Source organism: Vulpes vulpes, chromosome 1 (genome assembly GCF_048418805.1).
Source record: "Vulpes vulpes isolate BD-2025 chromosome 1, VulVul3, whole genome shotgun sequence".
In the NCBI taxonomy this organism is placed as follows: Eukaryota; Metazoa; Chordata; class Mammalia; order Carnivora; family Canidae; genus Vulpes; species Vulpes vulpes.
The window spans coordinates 29,651,998-29,677,701 of record NC_132780.1 but is presented as its reverse complement, the minus strand read 5'-3'; the positions used below and the strand labels follow the sequence as shown (position 1 = coordinate 29,677,701).

The 25,704-nt window shown below is 41.4% G+C and overlaps 1 protein-coding gene across 5 annotated transcripts in view; it reads left to right on the top strand.

Annotated features, from left to right (window-relative positions):
• The window catches only part of RCL1 (RNA terminal phosphate cyclase like 1), a 58,176-nt gene that overhangs the window by 6,978 nt on the left and 25,494 nt on the right, over positions 1-25,704 (top strand). For 4 of the 5 annotated variants that reach the window (XR_012002172.1, XM_072761579.1, XM_072761565.1 and 1 more), the window contains exons 2-5: positions 8,393-8,464; positions 11,057-11,232; positions 17,941-18,015; positions 18,985-19,109. Coding sequence is in view for 4 of the 5 variants with exons in the window: in XM_072761579.1 (XP_072617680.1) it covers positions 8,393-8,464; positions 11,057-11,232; positions 17,941-18,015; positions 18,985-19,109 (448 nt within the window). In the remaining variant the exon portion in view is untranslated. Of the gene's footprint in view, positions 1-6,712; positions 6,901-8,392; positions 8,465-11,056; positions 11,233-17,940; positions 18,016-18,984; positions 19,110-25,704 lie in introns of those variants that run through there. The other variant, XM_072761588.1, reaches the window with a different exon arrangement.

The following is a 25,704-nucleotide window of genomic DNA, read 5'->3' as shown; positions in this document are numbered from 1 at the left end:
TCACACTGTCTTGTAGAACCTGATGGTCTCGGATTTGGGGGGAACGCGCTAAAATCTCCTTAGTTGTCGCCAGGGATGGGTGATGCTATTGATGTGAAGGCCACTGACAGGAGGAAGTGGTGAACTCCCACTAGAACACCAGTGAGTGTGACCTGGTTTCAGAGGATCAGGAAACTCTGGAGTGCCCTCCTATACCCCCAGGAGAGGACAGAAGAGAAGAGGAGGACAGGGCTCACGGCCCACGGTCCATGGCCTACAGCCCACAGCTGGGAGAGGCGGCTCTCAGCCTGAGCCGGTGGCCCACACAGGAGGAGCCGGAGGAGGGGTGCACACGATGAGGAGGTGGGAGGAAGGACTCCAAGAGGGACTGGTCCCTAGGCTAGGGGGTATCTCTGTGCCTTGTGCTGCGCCCAGGCTCCTCCTTGCACCTGCGGCAATGGGCTCACAGTTTCTCCAAATGGGCTCCAATGGGCTCACAGTTTCTCCAAACCCCTTAGCCATCCTGGTAGTACTGTCCTGTTGAATTTGCATATTCCTAATGGCTGATGATGGTCCACATCCTTCCTGACTCCTGTTGACTATTTGCAGTCTGCACCGCCTCTGATGTCTTTTTTCATTGCCCTCTAGGATTGTTTGTTTTTATGCTTAAGTTTTGAGAGTTCTTTACAGCATAAATCAGAAAATTAAATTTCCCTTTGTTGATTTTATTTTTTTATAGGTTTTTATATAAGCACAACAAAATGTCTAGGAACATTTGAACGCATGGGACCAAAAAAGTAATCTTCATTGTTTGTTATTATAAATAAAGCAGCAGTAAAAGTTTTGGTACATGTATCCTAGCATACTTCTGTTCCTGCAGGATAGAGTTCTAGATGTGGAATTGCTGGGTCAAAGACTATGCTTTTTTTAAAATGTGGGGTCAGATCAAAGTATGTGAAACCGTCTTGCTTTGTTGGTAAGATATATTTTCCCTTAATTGCTACTTCTTCCTTCTATTGATACCTTCTTTTTTTTTTTTTTTTTTTTTGAGATATATTTAATAGCATTTCTAGTATGGCAGATTGGAGAAATGATTGAATTTCTTTGCTTCTGTCATATATTTTAAGGTACTCTTTCTTTTAACTTGATTTTTATTTATTTATTATTTTTTTTAAAGATTTATTTATTCATTTGAGAGAGCATGCACGGCAGTGGAGATTTGAGAGAGGGGAGGTTGCAGAGGGAGAAAATCTCAAGCACACTCCTCTCTAAGTGTGGAGCCCATGGTGACTCAAAATTAGGAACCTAGATTATTAGCACCTTAGCCCAAACCAAGAGTTGGTTGCTCAATTGACAGCCACACAGGCACCCCTTGATTTTTTTTTTTTTAATTTTTATTTATTTATGATAGTCACAGAGAGAGAGAGAGAGAGAGAGAGGCAGAGACATAGGCAGAGGGAGAAGCAGGCCCGACGTGGGATTCGATCCCCAGTCTCCAGGATCGCGCCCTGGGCCAAAGGCAGGTGCCAAACCGCTGCGCCACCCAGGGATCCCACATCTCTGACGTATTAACCATAATTTATGTAAGTGGAATTATAGAGTATGTATTTTGTGTGTGTGTCTAGTTTCTTTGTTCTCTGTCATGTTTGTAAGATTTATCTCTGTTGTAGAGGCAGTAGCTGATTTTCATTGCTGTAGCATGCTATTACATTTTATTAATATGGCACAATTCTTTGTTGAAGTATTGCAGATACCTAGTTATACTCTGACTTGTTTTTTTCACACTTAATGATTTCTATTGATTTGCAATAGGTACTACTTTTAATGTAGTCCAATTTATAAATCTTTTTGTGTCCTGCTAAAGAAATCTTGGTCTACCCACAGCCAGTGAAGACATTTTCCTTTAACATCTAAGGCTTCTGTTTTTATATATAAACTCTCTTACAATAAATTCATTCTTTGTACTTTTTAAAACCGATTTTTACTGAAAAATAGATTTTGAATTTTATCAGATGCTGCCTTTTCAGTAGCAGTCAAGCTAATTACTTAATTTCACCCTATTTTTGTATTTAATCTTGTATTTAATAATATTGTCATTTTCTTTGTGCATTATATGCAGTCCTTCCCTGAGAGGCCCTCTTCTCAACCATAGTGGGTAGTTGAAAAATATGTTATAGTCTCTTTTCTAAGGTTTTATGTGGGGATATTTCATTTGTCTTTTTTTTTTTTTTTTTTAAGATTTTATTTATTTATGCATGAGAGACACAGAGAGAGGCAGAGACATAGAGGGAAAAGCAGGCTCTGTGCTTGGAGCCATATTCAGGACTCAATCCCCGGACTGGGATCAAGCCCTGAGCTGAAGGCAGACACTCAACCTCTGGGCTACCCAGGCATCCCTCATTTGTTCTTATAAAATGAAGTTAGTTTGTAATTAATTAATTAATTTATTTTTTGCATGTTGTGCTCTTCTTAACTGTTCTGCAGTTGAAGCTATCTCTCCATGCTTTTGGTATTGCTGTTCTTTGGGATATGTAGTAGAAAATTTTTTCCTTCCAATGTTGGGAAAAAATATTTCAGCAACTTTATTAGTGCTCTTTTCGGTTTATTGATAAATTTTCTTATTCTCTTCATTTTGGGACAGAATGAATTATCTTTTTTGTGTCCTTTTTTTTTTATCTGCTTGGTTTATCCTCTTTTTACCTAGCTATATTAATTTCAGATGTATCAGTAAATATTAGGGAATAGTTTATTATAAAAGTTTATAATTTTTTTTTAAAGATTTTATTTATTCATGGGAGAGGCAGAGAGACAGGCAGAGGGAGAAGCAGGTTCCATGCAGGAAGCCTGATGTGGGACTCTGTCCCAGGACTGTGCTATCAGGCCCTGAACTGAAGGTAGACGCTCAACTGCTGAGCCACCCAGGTGTCCCTTTTTTAAAAAAGATTTTATTTATTTGAGATCAGAGAGAGACTGAGCCAGAGAGAGATCTTGAGTGGAAGGGAGGGGCAGAGGCAGAAGCAGACTCCCCACTGAGCAGGGAGCCCGATGTAGGGCTTCTAGGATCAGGACCTGAGCGGTGGCAGACACAAAGGCAGATCCGAGGTGGATCTGTAACTGATTGAGCCACCCAGGTGCCCCAAAGCTCAAATATCTTTTATTAATTATATTATTTTTTATTATTTATTATTAACTCACATTTTCTTTCCTCTTACAGATGAATGAAACTATTGATCTGTATTGTATTTTTTAAATAGCTTGATTTTTTTTTTCTGCTCTATTTTCCATTTTTAAAATCTCTTGTGATTTTTTTCATTTACTTTTTGGCTTATAATTCAGTTCCATTTCTAAAATCTCAGTTCATTTTGCTCTTGCTTTTTTTTTTTTTTAAAGATTATTTATCTATTTATTATTAATGAGAGACAGAGAAAGAGAGAGAGAGAGAGAGAGAGAGAGAGGCAGAGACACAGGCAGAGGGAGAAGCAGGCTCCATGCAGGGAGCCCGATGTGGGACTCTATCCCGGGTCTCCAGGCTCACACCCTGGGCCGAAGGCAGGCGCTAAACAGCTGAGCCACCCGGGCTGCCCTTGCTTTCGTTTTTTTTAATTACTAAGGTATTCAAAGTGGTAATTTTTTTTTTTTTTTTTTTTTTTGTTGTTGTTGTTGACCGTTGTGTAGTCTGGTAAAATGATGTTTCTGCCTAAAATATTTGAGCATGTTCTGTAGTTTTTTTTCTTCCTGTGCTGACAATTTAGGAAAGATGTTATATGTTTCTTTCAGTTAAAATATGATTTATTAATCACATCTGTAGTTACATATTATATATAAAAATGTATATATTTTATGCATATTTCCAAGTGAATGGGTACTGTTAGGTTTTCTTTTAATGATCAACGGAGAAAAAGACAGCAGAGCCAGGCAGTAGGTTCGAGAGTGCTTTAATGGGGAGCACTCCTGGCAAGGTTCCGTGACTTGGAGAAGAGGCCCGAGTCAGGGAAGTCGAGTCCCAGAAGTCGTGCCCAGGCAAACCTCAGGGGGGTTTATAAAGAGTTTTGGCAGGAAGATGAAGGTAGAGCGGCCATTTTGAGGTCCCCAGTCTTGCCAGCCAACACCTTTTAATTTTTTCTGAGAATTGGGTATGTATTTGTAATATCTACCTTTTGGGATTTAATGAGGATAAGAATGATTTCTAGTTTCAGATATTACTGGCTCATTGTCTTATATTTTAGGTACCTCTCTAAAGAACTTGAAATCACATTGTGTATATTACTTTTAAGTTATTTCCTTAATGTGAACATTTCCTCGTGTAATTAAAGAATTCTTTTAAAATATTTTTAATGGCCGTATAGTATTATAAAGATCTTTCACAGGCTATTTAATGAGAGCAGTTTTGTTGGCTATTTAAATTGTGTTACAGTAATTTTATGTGTATTTTTTAATTTAAATTTTATGTATTTAAAAAACATACACGATTGTGTAAAAATCAGAGGGAGCAAAAGGTTTTAACAAAGTGTGTCTCTCTTTCCCATCTTCCCTTTCCTATGAAGCAGCCAGTGTTACTAGTTTGTTGTGTTTCTTCCCAGAGCTCTTTTTTCGTAATTAGGCAAGTACATATACGCTTTTTCCTTTTTCACACAAATGGCCATCAGCATCTTATTTTTTTTCACTCAACATACCATGGAGGTGACTTAAATATCAGTATATGAAAATTCTCATTAATTGTAAGGCTGGGCAGCCCGGGTGGCTCAATGGTTTAGTGCTGTCTTCAGCCCAGGGCGTGATCCTGGAGACCCGGGATCAAGTCCCACATCAGGCTCCCTGCATGGAGCCTGCTTCTCCCTCTGCCTTTGTCTCTGCCTCTCTCTCTCTCTCTCTCTCTCTCTCTCTCTCGCTCATGAATAAATAAATAAAATCTTTAAAAAAAATTGTAAGGCTGCAAAGTGTTCTGATATATATCCAATGTATATACATCTAACATTTATATGTGACATATATTATATTAGATATATGCATCATAATTTATTTTCGCACACTTAATGTTTCTAGATATTTAAATTGTTATGATACTTTTTAAGTTGAAACTGTTATCGGTTGAGATTTACTCCTAGTTTTAAAGTGTAGGTCTTTAGTTTGTATTCTTTTCCTCACTGCCCTCATTTGAGACATAGTTTGCCTTTCTTAGTGAGGAATGGGCCAGGCAGATGATTGGCACTGTCCTACATAGTTACAGGCTGCCTGTAAGAAGTAATGAGCTCACTGAGAAGGGGAGTGCTTTAGGTATCAGAGGCAATATTTAAAGAATTCTGAGATACAGTATAAACTTCTAGAAAATGTTAAATACAATAAACAAAAAATGCACATGTTAAAGTAGTGCCAAAAAGATTATAAAATGAACACCTGTGTGACCCCATCCAAGTCAAGAAATAGTCACTGTTGCACCTAGGGGCCTCTCTGGTCATGACTCCCTCCTCTGTACCTGCTGGTAGCCACTTTCCTGACTAGTACAGTATTCGTGTAGATTGTCTTTATAGCTTTATAACCTAATTATGTATTCCTAAACAGTGCAGTAAAATTGTGCCTAGTTTTGGATATTTTCCCCCTAGTGCTTTTTGATATCTGAACTTCTGTACCCCCCAAAAGCAGTCCTGAGGAAGGAGAGTCAAAGAGGCTGTGTGGGGAGTGAAGGGGTAGGGAATCCTACACATCTGTCCTAATGAGTTTGGGGACATTCGTCTTACTATTATTAGGTGAACCTGAGATCTTTTTCATAACCACGTGATGGAGCTGTATCTTCACTGTTGCCAGGACTCTGGAACTAGCTCTGTGTTTGGTTCTTTCAAGTACTGCTTCTGAATCACCTGTTTGCCGTGACCAGGGGATGGTCCAGCCTGGAGGTCTCTTTATGTGCCTATTCTGTTCCTGCCCGTGTTCCTGTACTGGGCATTTTTAACTGTGTTCATGCTTAAATGGCCCTGTGAATTGCAGAAGAAAAAAGTTCTAAAAGTTATGTTTTCTTCCCCCCCCCCCCCTCATCTGTGAAAGTTATGGAGTTTAATCATGGACTTTATTCATAAATATCTGTTCCTCTCCCCCTTAGCCACCTCAAGAATTTGAGCTAATCAGGACTTTCCTTTTTTTGTGCAGAGTACATTGTATGTGCTGGAAATATAGGTGGAGAGTGGCACCGTGGTCTACATCATACCTAATTTTTAAAAACAATATTCTTTATCGAGAGGTCATGGAAACAATTTTGTAGTTCTTTTCAAACTTTTGTGATGCTACTTAACAGTACAACCAAGTGCACGTACAGATAATTGTAAAACACTTGAAGGTTTCACAAACAGTGCCCTGTGTACAGTTAACTCTGGCATCGTTTATTCTGTTCTAATTTCATTAAAAATAAATGTTGATTGGGGACCCATTAAATGGTCTGCAGGATCCTGCAGTAGGTCACTGCCTGCAGTTAAAAAGTTCTATGATTTTCTAGAGGAGGTAGTTGACTCAGGCATTAAACTGAGTTTGACAAACTAGTGTCATGTGGTTAGGAGTGTGGACTCTGGAGAAGCCCAGACTTGGCCTCAACCCCTGGCTCCGTCACTGGCCAACCTCATTCTCGGGCCTCAGCCTTCTTTTTTTTTTTTTTAAGATTTTTAAAATTTTTTATTTATTCATGATAGACAAAGAGAGAGAGAGAGAGAGAGAGAGAGAGAGAGAGAAGCAGAGACACAGTCAGAGGGAGAAGCAGGCTCCATGCTGGGAGCCCGACGTGGGACTCGATCCCAGGACTCCAGGACTGCACCCTGGGCCAAAGGCAGGCGCTAAACTGCTGAGCCACCCAGGGATCCCCTGGTGGGTCAAAAAAATGGGACTGGCACTCCCTGTCAAGAGCTTTGCAGATTAAATGAGAGACTGTCTGGCTGTAAGGTAACCATCAATGCACACCTTGCTGGAATTAGCTGTTATTCCTTGTTTCAGGACTTACTGGAGCTTCTCTGACTTCTAGCCTAAGGCTCTTTGTACAGATTGCAACATCTACCGTGGCAAGAAGCGTGGGGCAGTGTTAAATAACAGGATGGGTGGATGGGAATTGCTTAGTTGTTGTGCTCGCCCTCTGGGATCAGCTCAAGTGACTACTGGCGTCTGTGCTTAAAAACTCTGCTAGTTTATTATACGGGTGGAAACTGCCTAAACTACCAGGTGGTCACTATGCTTTTGGTGTGGGAGAGTTGGTCTTCCTGTCCTGTTCACGGGCAGGAGGTTGACGGCAGAGAGGGAGGAGGTGAGCACGATTGTATGAACGTGAGTGAGACCTACTCAGGAAGAGAGGGAGGAGGTGAGCTTGATTGTCTGAACGTTAGTGAGGTCCACTCAGGAAGGCCACAGGACATAGTCTCCTGCCTGAGTCCTCTCTCTTCCTCTTCTCTTACTTTACATTTAAAATCCATGTCCTCCCTCCCTACACACCCCTCTTCTAAATAATGACCAGCTTTTATCTTTTGGATAACAATCTATCCAAATTTGGGCAGCCCCGGTGGCTCAGCGGTTTGGCGCCGCCTTCAGTCCGGGCTGTGATCCTGGAGACCCGGGAACGAGTCCCGCATCGGGCTCCCTGCGTGGAGCCTGCTTCTCCCTCTGCCTGTGTCTCTGCCTCTCCCTCTCTCTGTGTCTCTCATGAATAAATAAATAAAATCTTTAAAAAAAAAAAACCAATCTATCCAAATTTATACATGAGAATTTAAGCAATAAAATTAAATTCCTATAAAGTCCTACCATGAAGAGAAATCCATTCGTTAAGATTCGGTGTTTTTTCTTCCAGTCTCTTTTCGTGTGTTAAAAAGAAGGTAGTAATAATAACTTCATATTCAAGCACCTCTGTAATGAAGTTAAAAACTGAACTGGTTAGATAGCTCTAGATGAGTAAAGTGGCAGAAGAAGGGAAAAGGGACAGTGTTGAGTAGGGGAGACAGTGACCTCTTACTGCTTCTGAGACTGAGGAGTCACAATTTCATCTGCCCTCTTGGGTATTCTGGAATAAATAAGAAATTGACTTTCAGACTCTTCCCCACTTTCTGCGGTTTCTCCTGTATTTGGCATGCACTCCTCAAGTCAGAAGAGCAGGCCTTGATGGGTGGTAGGCTGCTGAAATTAATACCCCATCAGATTGCTGGTAGAGTTGTTGTTTGTTGTGGAATATGAAAGCTGAATTGTTTCTCATAGTTCCACTAACCATATGTCCGCTAGTCAGTGCTTTTCAGCTGCTTTAGTTTCCTCAGCCAGTGGTCCCACCCCAGTCCTAACAAGAACCTGGGCATGATGCAGGAAGTCACATACCTTCCACCGCAGTTCCTGGATAACACATGTACTCTGGAAATGGTGACCTGACATGAGGCCAATCTGTTTTCTCTTTTCCTCACAGACTTTGAAGCCAGCTTCATAAGACTGTTGGACAAAGTAACTAATGGTTCTCGGATTGAAATAAACCAAACAGGTAAGCTCTCTTTCTTACCGTTCCTGAAAGCACCCACATATTCTACTTAAACATTCCTACTTCTCATGCCCCCCCTCATTCCCCCCCTTTTTAAAAGATTTTAGTTATTTATTCATGAAAGATGCAGAAAGAGAGGCAGAGACATAGATGGAGAAGCAAGCAGGCTCCTCGCAGGAAGCCGGTTGTAGGACTTGATCCCCAGACCTGGGATCACACCCTAAGCCAAAGGCTGATGCCCAACCACTGAGCCACCCAGGCTTCCCTCTCATGCCTTTTGACCCTATAAAAATAATCATGTGGAAAGGGCGAGTTTCCTGTCCGTGATACAGTGTGTGGAAATGTATGTGAAATCTGCCGATGTAAGGGGCGTACACTTGAATTAAAGAAGTTAGAAGGCTGGAAATTTCACATCAACAAACAAGCACCTTCTCTTTTTCAACAACAAAAATACTTTATACCTAATTTTTTTTTTTACCTAATATTTCTGCACATCTTTTCAAAGTCTTTATTTTGTCACAGTCAAATTTTACAGCAAACCCTGTGAAGTAGTTATATGTGCTGAATTTTACTTTTTTAGTTTTATCTTCAAAGTAAGAATGCACAGGACACTTGGGTGGCTGAGTCCGTTGAGTGTCCCAACTTTTGGTTTTGGCTCAGGTCATGATCTCGGGGTTGTGAGATCAAGCCCCGCAGTTGGGCTCTATACTCTGTGCAGAGTCTGCTTGGGATTCTTTCCCTCTTCGTCTCCTGCTCCTCCGCCCTGCCCCCTGCATGCATTCTTTCTCTCTCCTCTCAATAAAAAGAAAAAAAAATTAAGCTCAAGTATATGCAAAAGTTGTGAAAATCCCTTCACCTGTTTCTTCTCCTGTTCCCTCCCTCTTCCTGAGGGGCAGCCATGGTCACAGCCTGAGGTGTGTGCCCTTGTCTCCTATATATGCCTTTGCTTCCTTGCGCACTTCTGTATCTCAAGCCTCCAGCAACGTCACGCTCTTCAGATTGTTCTGCAGCCAGCTTTTCTTCACTATCACAGATGTCTCCGAGAACTTTCCCTGCCAGGCACACGCAGATCCATCTCAACATTTCCATGGGCCTAGTAGAGTATTCTATTGTATGGATGCCCGATAATTTATTTAACTGCTCCCTACAGGTAAACACTTAGGTTGTTTTTTAGCTGTTTGTTGGCTATTAGAAACTCTTTTTCAAGACATTGTATGGGAAGCCATGGCAAACACTGCCTCGCTCCATGAAGTATTCACCTTTGCACATATATTCCACAAAGGAAACTCTGAACTTTCTCACTTGGCTCTCTTAAGAAAGATGACGTTTGTCCTAATAAGTGGCCCCTGCATCACATGAGACCCGATTTGTAGCTGCTTTCGGGCCTATCCTACAGAGAACATGTTTTAGGCATGAGACTTCAGATACCTTTTGCAACCTATGATTCCTTGAGTCCTCCTTGGCTTACTTCGAAATTGCTGGGGATTTAAAAGAAAATTTTAAATTAAAAACATTTTTTTCCAGCAGTTTTTATTGGTGATTTAGAGGGTTCATAATTATTTTCTGGTCATATCTGTAGCTTAAGTTGGGAAGTAAGACATTTTAAATGATCCTGCTTCTATGTCATACTTCCTGCCCCACCAGAGAAGTCTTCATTCTAATAATCTACCAGTTTTTCACTTGGTTCATTTGTAGGCACAGATTTGCAGAATTTAGTGATGATACAGTCTTTTTTTTTTCTTTTGTTAACGAAACTCCAAATTTTTTTATTTTATGAAACTTCAAAGAATTGCTTTCCTTTTCAGTGACTGAGCCTAGATCACTTTCCTCTAATGTTAAATTTATTGGTTAATTATGCCAGAAGACATTGGCAAAAGATTTTGAGCAGCAACAATCTCTTGTTCACCCATTTATGTGTTCCCTGCCCCTAATAATCTAGAATATTTTACTTTTCCCCTAATACGTATACCCAGTAAGAAACTTTCTGGATGATACAAATATGCAAAAGACTGAATAAAGATAATAGAGTTTCCACTAAAGCTATTTAATAGTTTTAGATCTTTCCACTCATTACTATTAAAATAGCTACTATTAACAGTATTAAGTGCCATCAAGTACTTGCCTTCTCTAGGAATCCTGTTGGTGAGTGCTGTATACAGGGAAATCTCATTTCAGGGGCCCGGGAGAAGCTGGTTGCTGGTATGATGATTTTAGCACATCATTTGTAAAGCCCCCCACAGCAGGCAGAGTGTGCTCTTGGTAGACCAGAGCGCCTGTTAGGATCTCTCCTCTGCCCTGCCACGATTTTGGCAACTCAGATGCTTAGGGAGGGGTTTAATTTATTGCTGTTTATTAAATTACACTCACAGTTTATTATTGTTACAGGGGCTTGACAGTAATGAGTCAGCTTTTGGAGTGAAGTGTGGGCCCTTAGGAATGGCATTTTGAACTTCTTGGATGCCCTTGTCAGACTTTCCCCTTAGGTTTTACTTCCTTTGTTGACTTTGTGACACTAAGTGTTTTTTCTGTTTTTGTTTTTGTTTTTGTTTTTGTTTTGTTTTCTGTTGAATGTGGCTCTCCTTCCTCTGGTGTAAGGAACAACCTTGTATTACCAGCCTGGCCTCCTGTACGGTGGGTCTGTGGAACATGACTGTAATGTCCTTCGCAGCATTGGCTACTACCTGGAGAGTCTTCTTTGTCTGGCTCCATTTATGAAGCACCCGTTAAGAATCGTTCTGCGAGGAGTAACCAATGACCAGGTTGACCCTTCGGTGAGTAGTGAGCAGTGAGTAGCTCTGTTTCTTGCAGCAACCCAGCTTTTGAGAAACAAGTTCCTGATAAAGCACAGTTTTATTGCCGAGTGTTTTTGTTTTGTTATTTACCTTGAGATTTAGACATTAATCACTCTAGGAAGCAGATGAACCAAGACTTGTAATCATTAGATTCAGTGACGATTGCTAACATTCATCAAGGTGCCTTTCGTTGTTGTGTCTAAGAGCCTTCAGAACAGATGCATGCAGTCTCATCGTGGTTGACGTGAAATATGGTTCTGTTGGCTCGAGTGCTTGTGACTGGAATCTTCTTAAGGTCATGGTGATGGCTGTGGCTGGAAGGCAGTAGACCAAAATGTTAGACAGAAAATAATAACATCTCCTTGGCATTTCTGTAGCATAATCTTGACTTACTTGGGTTTTAACCATAAATTTTAGGACTTTTTTTTCTTCCAAGGAGAGTTTGCAGATTTAGAAAAAGGGCAAGGGCAGGGAGGTATACATGAACTTGGATAGTTTGTGGGCACCAGCAATCTTCTTACTATGCATGCTAATTTTCCTGCATGTGTGGGGAGGATAGTTTCATATATGTGTGGAATTTTCACTGTGGCCACCACAGCTGTCTTGGTGCCCGTCTAGGATGGGTTTTGTTGTGTGTATGTGTATGTGTATGTGTATGTATATGTGTGTGACAGAGACAGAGATTAGAGCAATTCTGTCCAGGATTGCCTTATACCTCTCTTGTATAGAGGGAAAGCTCCCCACCTTTGGATTCTTTGCTGGCCAGAGAAGGTATCTTAAAGCTTAGGGCCATGATGTGAAATCCTTACCAAGGACACTTGTCTTCATCTCTACTGATACTGGACCCAGACCACTGAGGAGGTGACTTGTGAGGCAGAATGTGAAGTATATAACTTTCTTAACCAGGAAAGACCAATTAGGTGGTGCAGTGAGTCCCAAAGTGGAGACTGCTGGTAATCACCAAGACATCTATTAGGGTATAATCCCAGTTAGTGTGTTGGTAGGCACTAAAAGACTTATTCCTCAATTCTTGGGAATTCAGGTATATAAACTCCTTTCTTAGGATCCTGAGTACAGTGCAATATCTGAAATTCTCATCTGTAAAGTAATGTTGCATAAACTGTTTAGAATTTTAAAGATTGATTTATTTGTTTTAGACGGGGGAGGAGCAGAGGGAGAAAGAAAACCAAGTAGACTCCCTGTTGAGCATGGAGCTGGAGTTGGGGGAGGGGCTCAGTCTCTTATGACCCTGAGATCATGACCTGAGCTGAGAGCAAGAGTAGGAAGCTCAATGGACTATGCCATCCAGGCACAACCCCCCCTTTAAAAAATATTTATTTACTTAAAGTATTTTGAATTTTAAACTAATTTCAAATTATTGCTTTTTTTCCTGCATTTTCTGAAGGTTCTAGAAGGGGGGGAGGAGGAAGAGTCTTGCATAATGGGAAGAGCTTTGAAGCATACAGGAAACTCTGGCACTGTGTGTCTCAGTTTTGTACTTTTTTATTTTCCACAATTGCTAATAATCTTAAAAGCTATTTCTACTGGCATTTAAAAAAGTTTTATATATTAAGAGTAACAAAACTTAGCTGATAAATTCCCCAGAAATAGTACCTAATTCTTGCATGCAGGGTATTTTAAAAAAATCTGTTTTCAAATGTTGTAGGGCTCTCTGCTTTTGCTAGCTGCATGACTAAAATGACCTTGGTTAGTACTTGGCTCCAGACCAGGATAAAATAAATACACCTAATCCTGAATGAGAGTAGAAGAATCCTGAATTCTTCAGCCCGTGGCTTCCATCACTTCAGGCTTTCCCCATCCAGGTACTCATCAGGCCTGACTCTGCTTAGCTTCCTATATCAGACGAGATCTGGTGCGTTCAGAGTGCTATGGCCATAGACTCAAGCTTTCTCACTAACGTATGGCTCCCCCAGTCCATGTCCATGTCCACTCAGTGCACACAAGGTTGAATTTGAAGAGTTCCCTTCTGGAACTCCATAAGGTGGACAGCTATGAAGGTGGCTAGGGAGACTACAAGGTTCCCCTGTCCAAGGGACAAGCAAAGTGCTGAGAGCTGGGGAGGGTTTTGTAGAGGAAAGGAAGCCAAGAGTGTATCTCAGATTTTAGGAAGATAAGGATGAATTAGAGAGGCGTCAGTTAGTTGGAACATTATGGGCATGGAAGTGGAAAGGGAAAGACTGATCTGAAGGACACTGTGGAGTGAGACTTCCTAACTGGTAGGAGGAAGTGGTTATAAATTATTCCATGATTTCTATTCTTGACTGGAAGGATAGAGAGCAGATAGCATTTGACACAGGGAAGAGGAAAATTGTGGTAGGGTGATGGATGCTGTGTTTAATTTTCATCCTCTTCTCTGGGATATTGGCAGGATATTCACATGGAGATGTCCAGCTGGCAGTTAGAAGTTATTGGCTGGGGGATCCCTGGGTGGCTCAGCAGTTTAGCACCTGCCTTTGGCCCAGGGCATGATCTTGGAGTCCTGGGATCAAGTCCCATATCGGGCTCCCTGCATGGAGCCTGCTTCTCTCCCTCTGCCTGTGTCTCTGCCTCTCTCTCTCTCTCTCTCTCTCTGTGTGTGTGTGTGTGTGTGTCTCATGAATAAATAGAATCTTAAAAAAAAATAAAAGAAGTTATTGTCTGGAGCCTCAGAGGTAGGTCATTAAGATCTTGCCTCTTGATAGTTAAATCCCTAGGAGAAGGAGATTGACTAGTGCCAAGGTTGAACGCTGGAGGCTTTTTGACTGAGTTAATCTGACAGCTGTTTTTCCTTTGGCTTGCAAAGTGTGATGGTGGTGTGTGGATCTGAGCTGGTGATTCGTGTTTGAGATCCCAGGTTTTATTTTATACTAGGTTTATGTGGCAGCACTGCATGGCCATCAGTGGGGCCTTCATGGTGCTGAATTGGACCTGTGGTGCTGCTGCCCTCTTTGGAGAAGATGTGAACTCTGGTTGGACACAGGTCTTAGCTGACCTCATGATTCATTTAAATTCCCTTTCTGGCCTCTGTGGGTTGCGTGGTTCCAGAGACCGAGAAGAGAGGAAAAAGAGGAAATGAATGTTTAAGGTGTGAGTGGGAGAAAGGGCCTGGAGACAGTGACTGTGGAGGTAGGAGTTGAGTTCTAAGAAGTGAGGGATGACTCACAGAGGCAGGTTTACGGGATCTCAGTGCTAGGTGGGGAGATTCGACAGTGAGAAGTTGTGTTGACCTTTGAGAGAGTAGTGTCATGGGACTATAAGGACAGGCATGAATTGAGGAATGAGTAGCAAACAGAACCATGGAAAACCAGGAGAGTCTTCTAGAAGGTTAGATAGGATGATTCTTTAAGAGCTGAGTTTTCGTTTTGTTTTATGTTTTTGTTTTAATTATTTATTAGAGAGAGAGAGCACAAGCAGGGGGAGCAGACTCCCTGCTGAGCAGGGGGCCTGATGCCCGATTCGATTCCAGGACCCCTGGATCATGACCTGAGCCAAAGGCAGATACTCAACTGACAGAGCCACCCAGGCATCCCATTAGTTTTTTCTGTTTTTTGTTTTTATTTATTTATTCATGAGAATACACAGAGAGAAAGAGAGGCAGAGACACAGGCAGAGGGAGAAGCAGGCTCCATGCAGGGAGCCTGACGTGGGACTTGATCGCAGGTCTCCAGGATCACGCCCTGGGCTGAAGGCCACGCTAAACCGCTGAGCCACCTGGACTGCACTGTTTTTTGAATGAAGGAAGCTTGATCTTACTTGTGGGCAGAGGCGACACAGTAGTGGAGAAAGAAACCATTAAAATATGGGCAGCCTCGGTGGCGCAGCACCGAGATCGAGTCCCATGTTGGGCTCCTGCATGGAGCCTGCTTCTCCTTCTGCCTGTGTCTCTGCCTCTCTCTCTCTGAATAAATTTATTTTATTTTATTTTTTTTTTCTCTGAATAAATTTAAAGAAAAAATCTTTTAAAAAAACCATTAAAAGGAGTGGGGTATTTATAAGGTTCACTAGAGCAGGTGTAGGGGTGAGGTCGACGGTGGAAGTGATGGGGTGAGCCCTGTGCAGGAATAGGGACATTTTCCTTCCGGGGACGAAAAGACTGGGAGTGGGGAGAGATTCTTGGAAGAAAAGTTAAAGAGGTATCCTCTAAATCTCGGTGATTCTGCACCAGAGCTGCCTGTAGGTATTTATTGGTGCAGACAAGCCGGCCAAAAGGCAAGTGAAGATTCTAGTCTTCTTTCCCTCCTGGGAGGGGAAGAGAAGTACAGTTACGTCTGCTGTGTGCTGGGTGTTCTTCTGGGTGAACCTGGGTTCATGTGTATGCATCCTTACTTGTTTAATTCTCACACCAACCCTGTGAGGTGGATGTTCTTTCTTATCACTGTTTTGGACAAGGTAGCTGGGAGCGGGTTTCTTCCTTTTTTCTTTTTGGCTCGGATCTGGTCATGTTTCTGTCTGTCGACCGATCCACTGACCTGAAGGATAAGCCTTTGCCCTCAGGTGCCACCTGGGTCAGACTTTTGCTTGTAATCAGAGTTACAGCTCTGTTTTCCTTGAGCAGAACTTACAGACTTCCCTCACTCTGCTAAAATTAGAGACTCTGCAGAGCCAGGGGGGCACATCCATTCTAGCCCCTCCCGTTATATAGGAGGCACCCAAAGCCCTGGGGATGCAGAGGGAGTTTTCTGGTGTCACAGCAGGTAAGAGGCAGAGAGGGACTCAAGTCCACATCTGCTTTCCTGGTCCTAGTCCCCCTGCACCAAGATAGCCTGCCCTCTGTGTCAAGTGGAGAGAGAGCCAGGAGACAGGGCCACGCATCGGGTTACACCAGGGCTTCCAGCTGACCTTCACAGTCACTTCACCTCATCCTTCTGAATCCAAGTATAGGTGGGATGTGCCGTCTTCTTGCTTTTCTTTCCTCCCAGGAGAGCTGGTGGGTGCCTAGTTCCTGGGAGTCGTGACAGCAGAGCTACCTATGTTGGTACCTCCCTCACTTTTCCCAGAGTCTAGTTTGGCCTTCTCCTCAGCTGTCCTGTATTCTACTCGGACTGACTTCCTTGTTGTGGTAACCCTGAATGCGTATTTTAAGTTTTTAACATGTGTTTAGCTTTAATATTTAATGAAATGAGCTAATCTTTAATGGGTTTTCCCCATAACTGCTTCTGCCCCACCTGATCTATTCCGAACATGTTCCTAGGCTTCCCAGGTCATTTCTGCTTCTGGTTAATTTGTGGTATCAAAATATTTAATTGGGGTCTGTTCTGTGCTCTGAAGCCTTATTGGAGTATCATTCTGCTGAATCCCAGCATGTTAGAGTTGCTCCAGGCTGAGCCCCCTTACCATAGAGACAAAGAAGTTCAGACAGTTTGGGATTTTCTGAGCTGAGGCCACCAGCTAACTGGAGGCAGAGTCTGAACTCTGACCACGACTTTTTCCCTATGCGCCTTGCTGTGGCTGCCTGCCCTCAGTGCTGGCTGACAGGCCAGCCCCTGCAGGCTGAGGAACAGCTCTGTTGCATTGGGAACAAGGAAGGAGTCATTTTCCTTCCCAACTTGCTGTTGAGACAACATTCACCTACTGGTTAGCTGACCAGATTTGAATGTCATCCTGTTCCCTCTGGGGAATTCACAGATAAGTAAGCAGAGGACCCCAGGTGTCAGAACAGCAACATTTGGCACAGCCCTACCCTGGGTATTGTCATCATAGTCTGGGATTTGTGCTGCTTCCTGGAGTTTGAAGCTGCTGTTCCCAGTCTGCCCCCACCCCCTTGCGGGCACACCACCTCCTCTTTAACTGCCTGTGTGGTGGGCATTGCAGGATCCCCAGGTAGCCCCAGCTCAGGTTGGATGGTTCATTTGGTTTGCCTTGCTTGGAGTGCTACCAACTTTAAATATTAAATAACCATGTCAGAAAAAGTAATAAAAAATGCTGATATTTTTTTCCATAGCATTTATGCCTATAAGAATGATGGAAGTTGGGACCATTGGGTGGCTCAATCGGTTAAGCTGCTGACTCTTGGTTTTGGCTCAGGTCATAATCTCAGGGTCCTGGGATGGAGCCTGGAGTCAGGGAGTCTGCTTGAAGATTCTCTCTTTCCTTTGCACCCCGCCAACCCTAGAGCTCTCTCTCTTAAATAAATTAAAAACAAAACAAAACACCCAGAATGAGCAGAAATCCTAGTTTGTTTTCTGAATGAGCCCAGCAATTTCTCAGTGCTTTTTGCCTGATATATGAGGTCCTCACGGTGACTTGTAGGGTAGGCTTATGATGCTATAAAGTAAGTGAAGAGGGGCTCGGAGAAGCCAGTGGCTTTTTGTAAAATTGCAGCCTTACTTGGGAGCAGAGCAGGCCTTCGCCCTCAGTTGTAAATCAGCATGCTTTCTCTTCATAGGAGCACATCATTTACCCAATTGCTAAACCTCATCCTGCTTCCTGGGCTCTTTATTTTTTCTACCTCTTAAGGGTTATTTTTTATTTTTTTAAAGATTTTATTTATTTATTTGGCAGAGAGAGAGAGAGAGTACACACACATGCTAGGGAGAGGGAGAAGTGGACTCCCCACTGAGCAGGGAGCCTAATGCAGGGCTCATTCCTGGGGACCTGAGCTGATGGCAGACAGTTAACCGACTGAGCCACCCAGGTGCCTCTCAAGGTTTAATTAAACTTTTTTTTTTTCCTTAAATAATTTTACAGGTTGATGTTCTTAAGGCAACAGCCCTCCCTCTATTGAAGCAGTTTGGAATTGACGGTGAATCATTTGAGCTAAAGGTAAGAATGTACACATTGTTAGCTGTAAACATGTGAAAAATATTCTCTTATTAACTCATTGGAAGAGCTATAGGATGCAGTGTGTGTGTGTGTCACATTTGAAGTCACCATTGAGAAGACCCTCAGGAGTCCTGAACCAAACATTACAGACTTTGAGCTGTAAAGGGACTCGAACAGTGACAGCAGCAGCACCGATTATGTTGTACTTACTTTGTGTATGATAGGCAACGTTGTAAGTGTTCATGTGTATTAACTCCTTTATTCCTCATGGCACTTCCACTGGTAAGCTGTGCAACCAGTCTCCTGGCCACACTCCCTCTCTGAGCAAGATCATCTAGGTGTAATTTGTGTCTTGGGCCTCCGAACCTAGATGCTTCTGAGAATTTTTAGTGTTTTCAAAACCTGGAAGTAATTTAAGCATCCATTTGTTTGCTGTCAAAAGGAATTATTATCAATATGATACCAGTAACTATTATCAATTATTGTATCAATAAGTTAACTAGATACCTTAAGCCGTTTAGCATCTCTACTTAAGTTAACATTTTAAACAAGGGAAACAACTTCATTTTTATTTAATTTAGATTCATTAATTGCATTGGGAGGAGAAATGGATTCCTGATGGTTCACAAATGGGATGGGCTAATGAGCCACGCCAGTCGCTCGTAAGAATGAGGGCACACAAAAAAAAAAAAAAAAAAAAGAATGAGGGCACAGGCCCTGGTAGTGAAGCCTGCCTGACTGGGCCTGGGACATGCTGGCCCTGTGTCGGCTCCTCTTTTTGCCTCACCTTTCAGTGTCCCTGCTTGGTGCTAACGTCAGGTACCGATAATCTTGAAAGGATTGACACGTTGGATACAGAAGTGCTAGCTGTGCTCTAAGGAAGAACTTTTGGTGTAAACCAACCAGGTTGGGTGTCAGGGTCACCTGCTCTGCCAAATTCTCACCTCTTCTTTCTCAACACCTGCGCAGGTGGTGCGACGAGGAATGCATCCTGGAGGAGGAGGGGAGGTGTTCTTCTCTTGTCCTGTGAGGAAGGTCCTGAAGCCCATTCAGCTCACAGATCCAGGAAAAATCAAGCGAATCAGAGGGACTGCGTATCCTTTGGACTTGATTTAGATTTCTTCTCTTTCATTTGCCTCACGAAGATAAGAATGACTCATAACAATTTACTTCTTCCCAGAGTTATTTATTTTCTAGACAATAGTCTTGGAGAAGTCTTAACAGTGAAATTGTAATTGTTGGCTGAGATATGATGTTTTATTGTCTGTGTTACTGTGACTAGACAGATCCATTCCTTGTGTTTTGTTTTGTTTTGTTTTGAGTTCATGCCAAAGCAGATAACTCCATGGTATGTGCTGTTCCCCTGAGCGCTTTGGTTTAGGGGCCACCAACGTACTGTAGTCCCTCCCCCAGCAAAGCTTGTCATCTGATGAGGGTAACATGTGCAAATATGTTATTCTGATAGAATGTGTAAAATGGTGTAGATGGATGCACGATGGGTTCGGGGAGCAGAGATAGAGGATGGCACATTTTGTCTGGAAGATGTAGGAGAGCATGAATAATACTTATTAAGTGGTTACTCAGCATGCACTCTGATAATATAACTATATACTTACTTTTAGTTTCTTTTTAAAAAAACACTTTATTGATGTTACGATTTACATAAAAAGGCTATAGATAGTTAATATGTACAACTTGATGAGTTTTTTTTACAGTATATTTTTTATTTTTTTTTAAGATTTTATTTATTTATTCATGAGAGACACACAGAGAGAGAAGCAGAGACACAGGCAGAGGGAGAAGCAAGCTCCATGCAGGGAGCCCGATGTGAGACTCCATCCCAAGACTCCAGGATCACATCCTGGGCTGAAGGCAGACGCTTAACTGCTGACCCACCCAGGTGTCCCAACTTGATGAGTTTGTAGATGAGTATATACCTGTGAAACCAGCAGTGTGATGAGCATATACAAGCAGTGTTGTCAGTGCCACGAACATATATGTTAACTCTAAAAGTTACTTTCTGCTCTTTTTAAAAAAATTTTTCACACTTTTATTTTTTGTGGTATAACACTTGGCATAGACCTACTCTCTTAGTAATTTTTTTAAAAATATTTATTTATTCATGATAGACACAGAGAGAGAGAGGCAGAGACACAGGCAGAGGGAGAAGCAGGTTCCATGCCGGGAGCCCGATGCGGGACTCGCTCCCAGGACTCTGGGATCGTGCCCTGGGCCAAAGGCAGGTGCTAAACCTCTGAGCCACCCAGGGATCCCCTCTCTTAGTAAATTTAAAAAGATTTACTGGGGCTCCTAGGTGGCTCAGTTGGTTGAGCATCCAACTCTTGATTTCAGCTCAGGTCATGATCTCCGGGTCGTGGGATCGAGTCCCGTGTTGGGCTCTGAGCTTGACACTCAGCTTGGAGTCTGCCTGGGATTCCCTCTCTCCCTTTGCCCTCCTCTCCACTTGCTTGCATTATAAATAAATGAATGAATGTTTTAATAAAACAACAAGAATTTATTTTTTAAACTCCAGTATAATTATCTTAGCAAATTTTTAAGTATATAATGCAGGCATTACAGTACACGGTACATCTGTAGGACTTAATCATCTTGCATAACTGAAACTTTATGCCCTTTGACTGACATCTCCTGTTGCCCCTCCCTCCATCCCCTGGCAACCACCAGTCTACTCTGCTTCTGTGACTATGACTATTTTAGATTCCTTCTATAAATGGAATTACGTAGTATTTGTTCTTCGTGTCTGTCTTATTTCACTTAGCACACTGTTTTCCTTGTTCACCCATGTCACAAATGACAGCATTTACTTTTTTTTTTAAGGCTGAATAATATTCCATTGTATGGAAATAGTACATTTTCTTTTCTTTTTTTTTTTTTTACATTTTCTTTATTCATCTTTCATTGGACATTTAGCTTGCTTCCATATCTTGGCTATAGTGAATAAAGTTGAAATGAATGTGGAAGTATGTTCAGTTTCTGTGCATATGTACCCAGAAGTGAGACTGTGGGATCAAATGGTGGTTCTGTTTTTAATTTCTTGAGGAACTTCCATACTGTTGTCCGTAGTGGCTGCACCAGTTTACATTCCCCTCAACAGTGTGTAAGGATTCCCATTTCTCCACACTGTCAGCAATACTTGTTATCTCTCTCTCTTTTTTTAAAAAAATATTTTATTTATGTATTCATGAGACAGGCAGAGACACAGGCAGAGGGAGAAGCAGGCTCCATGCAGGGAACCTGACGTGGGACTCGATCCCAGGTCTCCAGGATCACGCCCTGGGCTGAAGGCGGCGCTAAACCACTGAGCCACCGGGCTGCCCTATCTTTTGTTTTTTGATAATAGCTACCCTAACAGGTCTGAGGTGATAGCTCATTGTGGTTTTGATTTGCATTTCTCTAATGATGAGTGATGTTGAGCACTTGTCCACATGAATGTTTGAACACATCTGGGTCTTCTGTGGAGAAATATTTATTCAGGTCTTTTGCCCATTTTTTAATCGGGCTGTTTTATTTTTAAGATTTTATTTCTATGTAATCTCTACACTGAGTGGGCCTCGAACTCACAACCCTGAGATCAGGAGTTGTATGCTCTACCCACTGAACCAGCCATGCGCCCCTGGGTTATTTTTACTTTTTTTCTGTTGAGTTGTATGAGTCTCTTATATATTTTGGATGTTAATCAGAGGTATGAGTTAACATTTTCTCTTGTTCTGTGTGTTGCCTTTTCACTTTGTTGTTTCTTTTGCCCTTATTTTGGTATTCCACCCAAGAAAGCATTGCCAGTGCTAAAAGCTTTTCCTCTGTGTTTTCCTCTAGGAGTTTCATGGTATTAGGTGTTAAGTTTATCTTTAATCCATTTTGAGTTGATTTTTCTTTGTGGTGTTAATCTGTTGAACAGATATGTGTAGGTTTATTTCTGGACTCTTTTCGGTTGCATCGCTCTGCATGTTTTTATGCCGGTACCCTGCTGTTTTGACTCTTGTAGCTTAGTAATATATTTTGAAATCAGGAACTCTTGATGCCTCCAGCTTTGTTCTTCTTGCTCAGAATTGCTTTGGGTATCTAGAGTCCTTTGTGGTTCCACATAGATTTTAGGATTGTTTTTCTGTATCTTTTATTTTCTGTGTCTATTATTTTATAAAAAATATCATTGGGATTTTGATAGGGATGGTATTGAGTCTGTAAGGTAACTTTGGATAGTATGGACATTTCAAGAATATTAATTCTCTCAGTCCATGAACATCATCTGTCTTTCCACTTATTTGTATTTTTTAAAATGTCTTTCGGGGATCCCTGGGTGGCTCAGCGGTTTAGCACCTGCCTTTGGCCTGGGGCGTAGTCCTGGACACCTGGGATCGAGTCCCACATCAGGCTCCCTGCATGGGGCCTGCTTCTCTCTCTGCCTGTGTCTCTGCCTCTCTCTCTCTCTCTCTGTGTGTCTCTCATGAATGAATAAATAAAATCTTAAAGAAATAGGGGATCCATGGGTGGCTCGGTGTTTGGCGCCTGCCTTTAGCCCAGGACACAGTCCTGGAGTCCTGGGATCGAGTCCCGCATTGGGCTCCCGGCATGGAGCCTGCTTCTCCCTCTGCCTGTGTCTCTGCCTCTCTCTCTCTCTCTCTTTCTCTCTCTCTGTGTCTATCATGAAAAAATAAATAAAATCTTTTAAAAAATTAAAAAATAAAATGTCTTTCATAGGTGTTTTATACTTTTTAGTATACAAGTCTTTCACCTTCTTGGTTAAATTTATTCCTAAGTATTTAGGTTTTTTTGGATGCCATTGTAGATAGGATTATTTCCTTGATTTTATTTTTATTCAGATAATTTGTTGTTAGTGTACAGAAAGGCAAGTTGCAACTTTTAAAACTTCATTTATTCCAGTAGGTTTTTTGGTGGGGAGATAACATCTTTGGTGTTTCTGCATATATGATCATGTCATCTGCAGACAGACAATTTTACTTCTTCCTTTCTACTTTGGACTCCTTTCATTTCTTGCTTCATTGCTGTGGCTAGGATTTACAGTTGCATGTTGACTAGGCATGGCATCTGTGCTTTCTTCTAAATTATAAAGAAAAGCTTTGAGTTTTCCACCACTGAGGATGATGTTAGCTGTGGGCTTCTCATGTATGGTCCTTATTGTGTTGAGGTAAGTATTTCTTCCATACTTAATTTGTTGAGCATTTTTAGTTATGGAAGAGTGTTGACTTTTGTCAAATGCTTTTTCTGCATGTGTTGAGACAGTCGTGATTTTTGCCCTTCATTCTGTTACTGTGGTATAACACATTAATTGATTTGCATTGTAGAATCATCCTTGTATCCCAGAAATAAATCCTGCTTGGTCATGTTGTATGATCCTTTCAGTGTATCGTTGAATTTAATTTTTTTTTAAGATTTTATTTATTTATTCATGAGAGACAGAGAGAGAGAGAGGGAGAGAGGCAGAGACACAAGCAAGGGAGAAGCAGGCTCCATGTAGGAAACCCGACGCAGGACTTGATCCAGGGTCTCCAGGATCACACCCTGGGCCAAAGGTGGCGCTAAATAACTGAGCCACCAACGCTGCCCTCATTGAATTTAATTTGCTAAAATTTGTTGATAACTTTTGTATCCGTGTTTATCAGGGATATTGGCCCATAGTTTTCTTTTCTTGTAGTGTCTTTAAGGTCTGGCTTTGGTATCAGGGTGATGCTGACTCATAAAATGAATTTGGAAGTGTTCCCTCTTCGATATTTTTGGAAGTTTAAGGATCGATATTGATTATTCTTTAAATGTTAGAATTCACCAGTGAATTCATTTGGTGAAGCCATCTGGTCTTCAGCTTTTCTTTTTGCAAGGTTTTTAGTTACTAATTCAGTCTCCTTGTTATTGTTCTGTTCAAGCTCTAGTTCTGATGCAGACTTGGTAAAATTTATCCATCTCTTCTAGGTTGTCCAGTTTGTTGGCATATATAATTGTTCATAATAGTACCTTATTTATGACTTTAAAAAAATTCTGTGGCATCAGTTGTGATGTTTCCTCTTTCATTTCTGATTTTCGAGTCTTTTTTTTTCTTAGTCTAGCTAAGGTTTATCAATATGTTTATCTTTTTAAAAGATTCCTACTTTCATTGATTTTTTTTTTTCTATTGGTTTTCACTTTTCTGTTTCATTTATATCTACTCTGTTATTTCTTTCCTTCTGCTAACTTTGGATTTAGTTTGTTCTTTTTCTAATTCCTTGAGGTGTAAAGTTATTCTGTTTGAGATCTTTCTTCTTTTGTAGAAAGAATATAGGTGTGTATCACTATAAAATTCCTTCTTAGTACTCCTTTTGCTTTGTCCCATAGATCTTGGTATATTGTGTTTTCATTTTCATTTGTCTCTAGATATTTTCTATTTTCCCTTTTGATTTCTTCTTTGACCCCATGTTTGTTCAAGAATGCACTCATTTTCATTTGTTTGTGAATTTTCTCATTTTCTTCCTGTTTATTGACATCTAGTTTGATTCCATTGTGGTTGCAGAAGGTACCTGAGGTGATTTCAGCCTTCTTAAACTTGTTAAGACATGTTTTGTGACCTACCATGTGATTCTGGAGAGTGTTCTGTGTCCATGTAAGAAGAATGTGTATCCTGCTACTGGTGAAATGTTCTGTCAGTGTTCACTGGGTGAAATGTTCTGTCGATGTCTCTTAGTTCCATTTGGTTTATAATGTTATTCAAGTCTCCTGTTGCCTTATTGATTTTCTTCCTGGATGTTCTATCCATTATTGAAAGTGGGATAAGAAGTCTAATATTATTGTTGTATTGCTGTTTCTCTATTCAGATGTTCTGATGTTTGCTTTATATATTTAGGTGATCTGGTATTGAGTGCATCTATGTTTATAGTTACATCTTTCTGTTGATTTGATCCTTTATCATTGTATTCACTTCTTTGTCTTTGTGACTTTAAAGTCTTTTTGGACTTAATCTATTTTGTGTAATGGAAGTATAGTCACCCCTACTCTCTTTTGGTTCCCATTTGCATGGAACATCTTCACTTTCAGCTTATATGTCTCCTTATGTCTAAAGTGAGTCTTTCACAGACAGCATATGGTTGGATCTTGTTTTACCCATTCAGCTACTTTTCATTATGGAATTTAATCCATTTACATTTTATATTCTTTGTTTTTAAGCCTCCAAGTGACTCTAAGTTTACTTGAGTTCTGTTTTGCAGATGGGGAAACTGAGGCTTTACAGGCTTAAAGAGTTTGAGTCTACATCACACTGTTGCTAATGACATAGCTGGGATTTGAGTGCTGATTGCAGCCCAGGCTTTTAACCTCTATGTTCTCTTAGAGGAAGGGAGAGTATTTGGATTGAACCTTGAGCAATAGAGGCCTGTGAAGTGGAGCAAGAAAGGGGTGCTTCAGGCACAGGGGTGGGCCTGTGTAGACACAGTGGTGCACAGAAGTTTTGGAGGTGGCAGGCTTTGCAGTGTGGACTGAATGCAGGTCTGTCAGTGGTGTATGGTAGTAGAAGATGGAATGTGAAAGATAGGGCAGGAGCCAGTGAAGATTGAAGGCCATGCTGACAAGTTGGCTTTTATTCCAAAGTCAGTAATTTTCTAGAGAAATGCCACATTAAGATGATAACTTCCAGGTGCTGTGGCTCAGTCTGTTGAACGTCTGCTCTGTCAAGAATCTTTTTTTTTTTTT